Source organism: Rhea americana, unplaced genomic scaffold (assembly GCF_003343005.1).
Source record: "Rhea americana isolate MKP2758 unplaced genomic scaffold, rheAme1 scaffold_84, whole genome shotgun sequence".
In the NCBI taxonomy this organism is placed as follows: Eukaryota; Metazoa; Chordata; class Aves; order Rheiformes; family Rheidae; genus Rhea; species Rhea americana.
In genome coordinates, this window is record NW_028187023.1 from 360,279 (window position 1) to 372,193 (window position 11,915).

The 11,915-nt window shown below is 37.2% G+C and overlaps 1 protein-coding gene across 1 annotated transcript; it reads right to left on the reverse strand.

Moving 5' to 3' along the window:
• Positions 1-1,016: 1,016 nt before the first annotated feature.
• On the reverse strand, positions 1,017-7,438 carry LOC146585195 (fibrinogen-like protein 1-like protein). Its single transcript, XM_085323324.1, has 3 exons — positions 7,286-7,438; positions 5,355-5,552; positions 1,017-1,733 (listed from the first exon to the last, which is right to left on the reverse strand). Exons 2-3 carry the CDS (start codon positions 5,500-5,502, stop codon positions 1,033-1,035), a joined length of 849 nt encoding a protein of 282 aa, XP_085179450.1. The 5' UTR covers positions 5,503-5,552; positions 7,286-7,438; the 3' UTR covers positions 1,017-1,032.
• Positions 7,439-11,915: the final 4,477 nt, after the last annotated feature.

An 11,915-nucleotide genomic window follows, 5' to 3' on the forward strand; every position in this document is an offset into this window, starting at 1 on the left:
ATTAAAATAGCTCTCTCTAAAGAAAAAAAGAAAGGGTGATGTTGCTCTATGGAACACAATACTCTCTGACATGAAGTATATAAACATAAAGTACTTGACTGTAGATTTCCTTCCTGTGTGATATGTGGCAATTTACAATTTTAACACAGCTATGAACATTCACACTGGAATAAAATCTTCAGAAATGCATGCATATACTTGTGTGTCTGCTACAGGACATCATACTCTGAGACCAATACCAAAAGATTTAAAGAATCGATTTTATAGTATTTTAGCTATAAGAGGAGTTAGGTGTGAAACCCAGAGTTTCTGACAGGGAGCTCCATTCTCATTTTTGTGGTTGATAGATATCTGTCATGTCCTAGSTCCAATTCTGSACTATATGCTATCATAAAGCCCTTGTAGAGGCAGGACTAAATTTTCAATCATGACTGTTTAGTTTGATTATTTGTATTTCAGTCACTTTACAAAGAATCAYGATTCACATAGAAAATCTATGAACTGGTGAGTCTGCTTCCTTCTCTTTCAGATAGTTAAAGTTAATGAAATGATAAAAAAACCTACATCTTTGTTTTAGGACAGGAGATTTCAGTAATGTATCACATATTTTTCCCTTTCTAGCCCTAGAAAATGATAAACGAAATGGCCAATATTCAAATCTGTAAGTACTTTTTAGTTTCTATTTAGCACCAGAAGAGCCCAAAGTAGGAACGAAGAAAAACCCCATTCTTCCCAAGACTCTAAACTTTGGGATGAATTTAGAATCTCAGATCCAGATTCAAAATTAATCACCTGAATGATTTTTTCAACAGAGAATCCAAAACTATAGATCCCTACACCTCTAAATTTTGGAGTAGTTTAATCCAGTATGTGTAATTTCATCTAGAAGAAATGGTCACAGGATATGTTAGTGCTTCAAGCTAGCTGAAGAATGGAAATCCAAAGACTGTGCTTAACAGAGAAGGAAAACTTTTTCAAAGATATTCTAGAAACTTTGTTTACTATGTTCCCTTCAAAATACACATGGTTTATCTACAGTTCCTCTTTCTGACATGGACAAGACTCAGTTATATATGACAAGCCACGGTCAATGGGTTTGATCATCATCCATGCAAACTTGCACACACGTATCCTGTTGCAGTCCTTCTGCCAGTATATCACGTCCCTACGGTTCAGATTTGCGCCAGCGCATGCGTCATACCACCAGCCTCCCCCTGCAATGCCGTTATGTTCTAATTTAGCGCAGTTCTGGAAGAAATTATCATTGTCTCTGTCCTTGGTGGTGAACTTCTGGTTGTCATGGAGATAAGCTTCTGTATCCAGGGTCAGAGCATCAGTGGCATTGCCTTGGTACAGACCAACCCTGATTCGGTATTGAGACTCTTCATCTTCAATAAGGAATGGTTCATACTGTCCCCATTTGATTTCAGCATTTAGGTCTACAAGCTTGACTCCAAGTATATACTGTGTGGAACTGCTAGTTAACTGATGCATGTATTCATTTCCTAACCAGTAGTTGTCTTGAACAGAGCCAAATCCATACTTGTAATCCTGCCAGGTCCTGTCGAAGTCGACAGTACTATTGGCTGTAATGTGCTGGATCACTGTCCAGCCACCATCCTGCATATTACAATAGACAACAATTGGGTCTTCCTTTGGTTGGATGATATACAGACCATCTTTGGAACTTCCTGAGGAGCGCTGAAAAATCTCAAAGCAATCCTTTGGGTAGACTGAGTAGGAAAAAAAAAAGGTAAGTTTTAAAGTAAGTTTCTGTTCATATAGTAAATTTTAGATATTGGACTCTGTCCTCTAGAGTGAGTGAATGATTGCTTTGATCTGACTGGAAACTATGGCTCAGACTGAGTTCAGTCCAACAGGTGGGACATCTACTTAGTCAAAGGGGGAGATTTCAGGGCAAAATATACAGGAAATTTTCAGAAATTCAAAAAGRGGTTGTCATCCAGCTGTAAAACAGAAGAGCGGTTTTGCACTGATGATGGAAAAGTGACTGAAAAGGCAAAAGAGAATTTCACATTAAAATAACTATTTTAATATATTTTACAGGGTCAGACCATAGTGGATACAGTTTGATAGCTTGTCTCTGGCAGGGCCCAGAGCAGAAGCTTAGAGAAAAAGCCTAAGAAACAGGGAATGTAGAGACTGCTTCTTCTCTTTCTATGTTTTCCCAGTTATCAGTGGTCAGTAAGTTAGCAATTCCCTACGCCATGTGTTGGACCACTGTGTTTAATAAGTGGAGATAGCCTTATTCTCAACAAATAGATCTAATTCCTCTTTAATCAATTTATACTTCAGGCACTTGCAACATCCTTGCATGCATTAAATTTGCCATGTGTGCATTGATAAAAGGAAGACATTAAAGCACATTTCTTGCTAGTACACAAGTAAAAAAAAAAAAAAAAATCTGGAGATTCTCTTAGGAACATTTCTAGTCATCCATACACTCCAGGCTAAATCTTATCACTTGGCTGCAGGTGCTGGATGGAACTACAGTGCTGTGTAGTTGCAGCTCTATGAATAGTAATAACAGGAAAACAGGTGGAAGTGCTCTTCCATTTTATTGCTTATCCTTTAAACTCAGGAGTGATAAAAATGGCATAGAAGGCTTGGGATGGGCCTCTTCATTGGACTGAAATGTTTTTTAGCTGTAGGTGGCTTATAAGGACACTTTTTGCTATTAGACTACTATCTACTTGCTGTACACTACTATCTATTACAATAGTACCAAGTACCAATATCTCAAGTACTGTGAGATAAGGTGCAATGTTCTGCTTTTATGAATTAAATGTGAGATTTCTAAAAGCCCAAATATAATTCTTATAAATAAATATATGTATGTATGAATTCATATATCRATAATTATTTTTGTAGAGAAGGACATTATTCAGTGTCTATTCCATTACTCGGAAACATGCTCATGAATTGAAATTATGCAGTTCATGCAGCTGAAAGGCATGTCATTGTGTCATTACATTATGGGATATTTGTAATTTATATTTAATAAACACTTGAGAATTTGACTATCTCTGTAAATTCCTGCAGACTATGAAAGATATAAAATGATAATTTTTCACACAGATGAAAACCTATGTTCTGCCCTGACAATAACTGATAGGAATGTAGACATTTTATTTAGAAATTAATCAATTTTATTAAACAAATTGTTCTTCTGGGAAATTGAGATAATTCAGGAAAAGTAGGGCAAGATATACTCATATTTAAAGAAAATGTTGAAAATCAACTAGGAAAAATATTTTCAAAGCAGAAGTTTTAAAATAAAAGCTAATTAAAAAGTCTTCTCTTTGCCAAAAACATTGACCTAACAGGCCCTGCTGACCCTTTTACTGAACACAGTTTATTCCCCTAAACACAATCTGAAAAKAGTCAATCGCATTGAATGGTCTTGTGACCAACAGATCAGAAGTACACTGAAGAGTTTGTTCAGGGGGAAGAAAGCTCCCAGCAATCTGGGAAGAAATAGAGCACGTAGATCCTGAGAGATCATTTTATCTACTMCTGGTCCCACAGGCAATTATGTCATGCAATCTTCTTCACAGAATTATTAAATTTCATCTCTTCCAACTGAAAAGCATTGTAGACCTCACTAACCATTGCTAGTCTGATAGTTAGAAACATTCTTCCGATTCCCAATCTGATTTTATCAATGGCCACTTTACATCTATATTTTTCTTGTGTCATGTTCTCCCTTAGTTAAATAGTGCTTCTTCCCTGGTAATAAGCCCTGACGTACAGCAAGGACAATTATATTCTTAATCAGTCTTTGTTTTGTTAAGGTAAATTATGCTTGGATAAACAAGTTCTTTGATTATCTAGTGTAAAATAGATCTTCTGTTCCTTAATTGTCTCATTTTTTCTGCACCCCTTCCACTGCAAATTCACCTCCTAGAATACGGGTAAAATTTGCACAATGTTCCAGATAGACTTATATAGTGCAACTGATTCTTCCCAAGGCCCATTAGAAACAACTCTGTTGATATATTCTAGGGTAGCATTTGTGTATCATAGCTTCTTTTAATGCAGGCTTTCTTCTTTGGATCTTTGTAATTGCTAAGCCCTCACTTTGCAGTAAAACCTAAACTTTTATTTTTCATCCCACTTCTATTACTCAAGAACAGCTGGGGTTTTTTTGTATGACTCTTTATATTGTCATTTCCCTAATGTTATCATTAAAATTTATTAGTATATTCCTGTTTTTGCTTCAGTATATTTAATAAGAATACTAAAAATATCACTTGTAAGAAAACACTTCCAGTCTCCATTCAGCTTTACAGTTCCCCTTTCTGCTCAAGCCATTGTCATTTTCTTTTCAGGCCCTACTGAAATTAATAGGAAACCTTATCTTCTCTGATTTAACTCACAGAATCCTGTGAAGCGTTGTATCACAGGCTTTGTAGAAGTCCAGATAGATTAAATTTGTTAAATACTATTATTCATAATACAACCTTTATAATTTATAAGTTTATTGGTATGTCTGAGGCACTCGGGCCAGATTTACATAGACTTTGCAAARTCTTACTTTGGGGCCTTTCATTGCTTAATAGAATCCGCAACCATCAATAAAATACTTTGACTCTCAACACTACCTGTGTGAAATTATGAAATACCTTGAAAGAGTGCAAATGTGTAGATGATTCTGTAATCCAGTAGTTAGAACATTCTCCTGGTAGATGTAGTCTGACTCCAGACCTGATCCCATGATTTTATAGAATGTGTTATAAAAGCATAAAGCGATGCTCAAGCCAGTAATATATACAGTGACACTCATATTTGCCTTTCTTCTGTCTCAGTGAATGCTATTTATTCRAAATAGAACAACAGTAGATGAATCTTGTGAAAGTCATTTAGGCTGAAGGTTTACCTGGAAAGTAAATTATATAGACTCTCAAGTGCCATCAGTGAGAAAGGAAAATGAATCAAACCTCATTTTGTGTGCATTTTATGTGGGATCTATTCTAGTAAATGTATTCTTAGAAAAGTTAGATCTTGCAAGCTAGATAGGCAGAGGGATGCCTCAGTTGTAGATAAACATGAGATTTAGGTGCTGAAGTGTCAGGCACAATCAAGAAATGGTGTCAAGAAAAAGTCTTCAAATGCCACAAAATACTTTTTGACAGAAATTTTGAATAGATAATGTGTCTTAAGTTAGGTGGCAACTGAGCAAGGGCTTTAAAGATCTCTTTTTGGACTTAGGAGCAGGTCATGTTTGTATTTCAAAATATTTTTGTAGAGCGAACTTTCAGATGCCTTGCCTGAAAATGTTACAGCAAAGCATCAAAGCTTGCAACCAAGTCACTCACTCTCCTCCTGAGTACCTTCGTCACCGATGTTAGCCAGTCTCTCAGAGCCTCTTTGGGGGAGAAGGTGAGCATTAGCCAAGGCCACTGCCTCTTTGGTGCTCGCTGACGCAGTGCAGTGAGAGAGCAGCAGCACAATAAATCCCGCTGAACTCTTCAACAGCATCTTCCTTCTATGTCAGGCCTTTTGCAGCAATACACTTCAGAGCTGTAATGCTGGAATTGAAAATTGAAAGACTTATTACTTACAGAACGAAAGTCAGGAGGGAGAAACAATTGCTTTTGGTAGAGTGATCCTCTACCGAAATTGCCTTCTCCTGCCTCTCAGAAACACTTGCTTTTCCTAATGTGTCACACTGCATTTCTGACCGGTGGTTCTGCTGACACAGTCTGGCGCTGTGCCCCAGCAACRTATCTTATCTTTGTTACTTTGTGCCGTGCTGGACAGTGAAGCATAACATAATTTCATGCGTGATAAATGGTAATAGAAAATAATACTGACAAAACTTAAAAGCGCATCTTCTATTTTCCAGATTTGAAGTTTGCTTATTCCCTGAGTCCAAACTGTTGTTAAAAAGAGAGAGCAATGGATGAACTGGCACAAACACTGGCCTCTCCAGCCATCTGCAGTGCAAAGAGAGTACTCTTTGCAACTCTCAGCAACGTGGCTTTTTGAGTACGAGGTATATTTCCATGCACTTCCACACATCTGGACTATGGTTTGTATGAATTTTCATCTATAGTTTTAAATAATAGGTCAATGGGTCAATGTTTGAAGCGAGGAAAAGAAAACCAGCTCAATAAACAATTTAGAACCCTTTTCTTCAGCTTCATCAAAATGCACAGGGATTCAATAAAAATAATAAAAAGAATTTTGAGCCCCATTTTGTTCTCCTTTTTGGGTTACATAGCTAATAATCCTTCATCCAACACAACAATAAGTCTTAAGCTGTTACTAGAGTAAATCCTGAGGTCATCATTTAAGCAAATTCTGGACTGACTGAAGAGGAATTTTTATATCAATGGCAGTTTTGACTGAATCAGGACAACAAATGTTTTCCACACTCTCAAGGGACACGTTACTTAGATAGAAACTACTCAAACTCTTCTTCTTCCYCTCCTTGTTTCGTTCTTGTTTTTAATGACTGAGCTCCATGCAGTGGCTCTGACGAAGGCAGAAAATAGATCAAACAAGCAGTTCTTTGGTCAGAGATCATTTYCTGCCAGCGTCAGCACAGAGACTTCATAGGCCAGTACCAGTCTCCACAGTGGTTTGCATTGCAACAGAGCCACATTCCTTATAAATCTCAGGACTCAATAGTAGATTTGGAGAACAGTTTTCCAAAGTGAAAAATTATTAAGCATATTTTTCTTAAAATGTCTAATGTAAATCACAGCAGCAAAATTCAGGTCTGAGAATTAATTTTTATTCCAAACATATAAAAACAAAACATAGACTTTTCTACTCTATTTAAAGCTATTCCTTAATAATTCTGATCAATATACAATCTGCTAATATAACCAAAGCTAGTCATTTGATATTAATGTCTTAATGAACTGGAAAATTACCTTCTCTAAAATTCAGTACAGGGTTTCCCTTAAAATACTAAAGTTATGCTGGACTTGCATATCCTGCTGTCACACATGCATCCCTTTTCCTGAAAGCTTCTATTTTGTTTTTATTATTGTTATCATTAAAAAGGATTTAAGATAAAAACCTAGGCCACAAGCATCACTAAACTTCAGGGAAGTCTGTACTTGGATCTAGGAGTTTCTTTTTAGCCCTTTTTTTCTTCCTGCATTTTTGAGTGAGTCAGTCTTTTTTCCTCCTTTATATTTACAGTAAGCACGGAAATGATTTAAAGATCCATTTAATTCTAGAAGCAAACTCAGTATTATAAATTATTAAGAAAGCAACTGAGGAAAACAGCACTAGGCAGGCACCTTACCTCTCCTTTCAAGTGAAGCTTGGCAAAGAAACACACGCGCACGAATGAATGAGCTCATTCTCTGCAGTTGTACTTTGCCTGCTACTGAAGTCCAGCTGAACAGATCAGCTCCAACACACTACTTTTCAAAAGCAGCAAAAGTGCATCTTCATTATTTCATATTGTATTCTTAGACTGGTGGACTTCGCTCTGACATGTTATACTTGCAAAAAAGCATACGTCAAATAAAAAGTACAAAGTTCTTACATGAGGATTAAAATAACACCATAACTAAATTAAATTTCCCTTATTTATAGATAAACACAGTGATGGATAACTATAGAGAAGTTTTAGTTCAGAAAACTACTTACATTATTTATTAAAGGTAGATGCTCAAATTTGCTATGTCATTTTGTCCAGTGAATTAACTAGATGTATTTTATATTGCTAGTCACATTTAAAGTTACATAAAGACAACTTGATTTTTAAGTATTATGAACAAAACAACCTAAACTATGTCGTTACTTTGTGCTTTAACATGAATGAACCTGAAAGCAGTGTCTCAGATCTATAAAAAGTAAAATGCCAAACAGACTAGCCCCTAGCTTTCTATCTCAGTTTAGTTGAATTAACAAGAGATACATTCCTTTAAGGTAAAATCTGTAACAAATGTGAAGAATTAATTGTTTGTATATATGATTGTATTTGAGATTTGTATTGTCTATCTGTATGTCTTTCAGATGATGTCTAATACAGCATTTACCCTTTTCTGAAGACATGACACCTAATTACTCCGTACTTCTTGATCCTATCTGCAACCCTGTTTGACCACATCCCATCTCTGAAAAAGGCCACAATTAAAGTCCAGTGCAAGCTTTATTTGAAGATTTATATTATCCAGAATGTCTGGTTTTTAATAATTCATCCTCAATGAAAGTGTAACTCGGATGTGAGGATTTATATGTCACATGCAACTTAACAAGTAAACCTAGTTTAGGAAGATTTGCTTCTAATATTTAAAACCCAATGACATTTCATTTTTTTTAAGCATGAGCAACACTTCAGTGAGAATGCCCACAGAGAGTCAGAAAAGTATTTTTTCTCTCTGACACTGGACTGTACAAGAGTTATAGGGAAGAGTGTAAGAACAGGGCCACATATTCTCTCAGCTTTTAGTATTTTTGCAGTTGAGGGAATTTCCAAAATTTCCATGTTTAACACAGCTAACTTCTGATTAGTACTAAGCTTTTTAATTCTGGGCTAGGATATGAAAATACTGTACTGCAGCTTATTAAATAATAAAAGCGTGCTGAACAGATTCAGATCTTGCTGAAACAGTACTCCAAGAAAGGGCATGAGATGGTATCTTCCCACTCTGTTCATTTCAGACATCCCCCCCAAACCACCAGTGACTGTAGTGGTATTTATTGAGAGGTATTATGTCACTCATAACATCTCAGTTTTGTGCCTTGGACTCCTACATCTTCCATCATTGGGTACCTCTTTGCCAACCTTTCCAGGTTGCTGTTGATTTCTTGCTGTTTGCTTTGCTTTGTTGATTTCCATAGATCCATCTGAGCTGGCAAAGCAGAAGTGAAGTGAGAATCTTCTAACTAGACAGCAGAAAAATGGGCAACAGCAGTCCTTCACTCTTACTCAGAAAGACAGTTATTTCCGTAGACAAAAACTCAGAAAAACAACTAAAATAATCATTACATATTTCTCTCTGCTCTGATCTAGTATTTCAAAAATAATTTCCCAGGCCTGAAAACTACAATGGGTGAATTATGGCTTAATATTGTTGTCCAGAGACATGGGAAAATGCCAATTTTCATGCAAAGATCCTTTAAGCATATCAAGAAGCTCAAAGCAATAGACATACTGTTCTAACAATGCAAACCAGATATATAGAAAAGGTCTCACTGAGTGTCTCTTATGTAAAATGTTTCATAGCTGCACAAGTGACTACTTTGAAAAATAAAAATAAAACAGGCCACAAAAGTACTTCTGCAGCAGCTTTGAATTGCTTTGCAACCTTGGCTAAACGTATGATTGTATTTTTATATAGGAACAGTAACAACAACAAAAAAAAATTTCTTCATAACAATTTTCACTTGTCCTTGAGCTTCTGGCCTGGCGATGCATGCAAAGAGCATGTTTTGTCTGACAAAACAGAAAGCAGTTATAAACTGCTGAAACACAATGTGTGTGAATGATTTTAAATGCAAGTTCTAAATCTCCTCATACATATTCATTATTTGTGAGATAACCATTATTTGTGAAATGAACCTAGATGCCTATTTTTTCACTGAAAGTATAACAAAACAAAACAAGGTATACTCTTAGAAACATTCAACTTCTCAAATGTTAAGAAACATTTCTTAAGATTTCTTTATGAAGGTATTGCAAAATTTGAAGTAAAAACTAAGTGCAAAAGGCATAGATTCCAAGCCTCTTTTGTTGCAAATTTCACAAACAGTGATCAGATGCTTACTAAAATTAATTTTAATGATAGGGTACGAACAGAGGCCAGACTAGGTGAAAAACAGCTTAAAGATACTGAGTTAGGTGTTTTCAAGTTAAATGCAGTAGATGATGTGATGGAGCACAACCTAAGCAAATTTGTGAATGATACTGAATTTGCTGGGATGGAATGGGCAGCTGACACAGCAAACTGTAGTATTTCAGTTCAGAGGGACCTTGAGAAACTTGAGACTTGGCCAACAGAAACTTCATGAATGCAAATTTCYGTATCTGGGGTGATGTAAGCCCAAGAACAGCATCAGGCAGTTAAATGACTGTCTGAACAGTAGCATGGCTGGGAAGACCTGGGAGTTACACTCAACGCCAGGGTGACTGTGAACCAATAGTATGCTCTCATCAGGATATGGCACACCATACAGCAGGTGACAATACCAGAAGAATAGCCAGCTGATTGAGGGAAATGATTGTCCCTCCCTGCAATAGCAAGGCCACACTTGCAATGCTGTCTCCACATTTGGGTCTTCCAGTTCAAGAGAAATATTGGGAAATGGGAAAGGAACCAGTGGAGGGAATCAAGATTGTCCAAGGGCAACAGCATATAACCTAGGAGAACGAGGATGCGAAGAAATTACCTATTAGTAGGCTACAGCTACTTGAAGGAGAGTTGCAAAACTGGCAAAGCCGAACTCTTCTTGGTAGTGGTGATGATATAACTGTTAGAGGTTGCTGAATCCAGTAGCCTGATGGATTTGAGGCTGCTATGGCTTCGTGTTCCCAGGCTCAGGCAGAAGTGAGGTTGAACACATATCCCTGTAGGCACATACATACACRATACATATACACACATGGGAACAGCCACACAGACCAACATAAACAGAATACAGTGATTTTACCAGCTCCCTTATAAACACACACAGGGTTCATACAAACGAACAGCGTGCACAGCCTGATACTATTCCTCCTCTCCAGCTGATAAGGATTGAAGCTTGATAGTGAAATCTATACAAACATATAACATTTACATACATATATATATACATACACACACACAATTACGAAGGCCAGTAGCTGGCCTTAGACACACGGTCTATCCAATAGCCAGCTCAAGATCCCGTGGTCTCYGAGCTGCTAGCACCTGGATGTGAGTCCTGGAGGTTTGCAGTACCCCTGTAGTCACTAGTACTCACACCTCTTATAATACTCACCAGCTGGTCCAGTTTAAAGTTTACTAGTGTTTATACACGTACCTATTTAGAAAAGAGAGGGTATCCACGTATAAGATAGAAGGAGGTTTTAGTGAGAATTTAAGATAGACTGCTTCAACCAAGCACAGGGCTCCAAAAAGTATACTGACCAGCACCTGTTTACAGGTCAACCCTATATCCCCCTTTCCCTCTATTTTCCCATGCTTGTTTCTCCCTGCTCACCTTGATCCCTTCCTTTGGTCCTTCCTCTAAAGGTTCCATAGTGAGTTTCACATTTTCCCACAGTCCCCTTAAAGACATCCCATAATAAGCTTTAAACAATTCCAAAATGTTTCCCCACAACCCTGGTGTGAGTCCTATACCCCGTAGGCAATACAGTCTGGCAAGGAGTTCTTGGGAGTTTCTTTGGTTGACRCATCTTAGCGTGTTTTGCACCAGGGACAATGGCATAATCATTCTCCTTTGACAGTCTTAGGAGCAGCCAATTCTAGGTTAACTAGGGTTCTTCTGCCCCTCTTTGTTCATCTGATCCTCACCAGGCCTTCATGTTTACTGTGATTAATCCCATAAGCTAACGATAACATGGTGCAGTGGCCACAAACTGTGACTTGGGACGTTTAAATTGGACATTAGGGAAAGATTGTTCACCAGGAGAGCAGCGCAGCACTGGAATAGGTTTCCCAGATGGATTGTGGAAGCCTCCATGCTTAGAAGTGCTTAAGACTGGATAGACAAATCCATGACTGATCAGTTGGAGATAATTCTGCTCACTGAGGTTGAATTAGAGACCTCCAAAAGTCCCTTGCAATCATTATTTCCACGATTCATAACCRATTACCTGGACTTCAGATACAATAAATCTTAAAGTATCTAGAATTTCAGGTTTGATCCAGATTTAGCATACTGCAAAATATGATTCAGACTCAGTCTTTTTTTTTTTTTTTTTTTTTTTTTTTTTTTTT

Coding starts and splice junctions, on each gene's coding strand:
- LOC146585195 (XM_085323324.1), bottom strand. CDS start 5,502: ATGCTGTTGAAGAGTTCAGCGGGATTTATTGTGCTGCTGCTCTCTCAC. Junction 1,734..5,354: donor GGCTAACATCGGTGACGAAG/GTACTCAGGAGG, acceptor TTTCCTACTCAG/TCTACCCAAAGGATTGCTTT.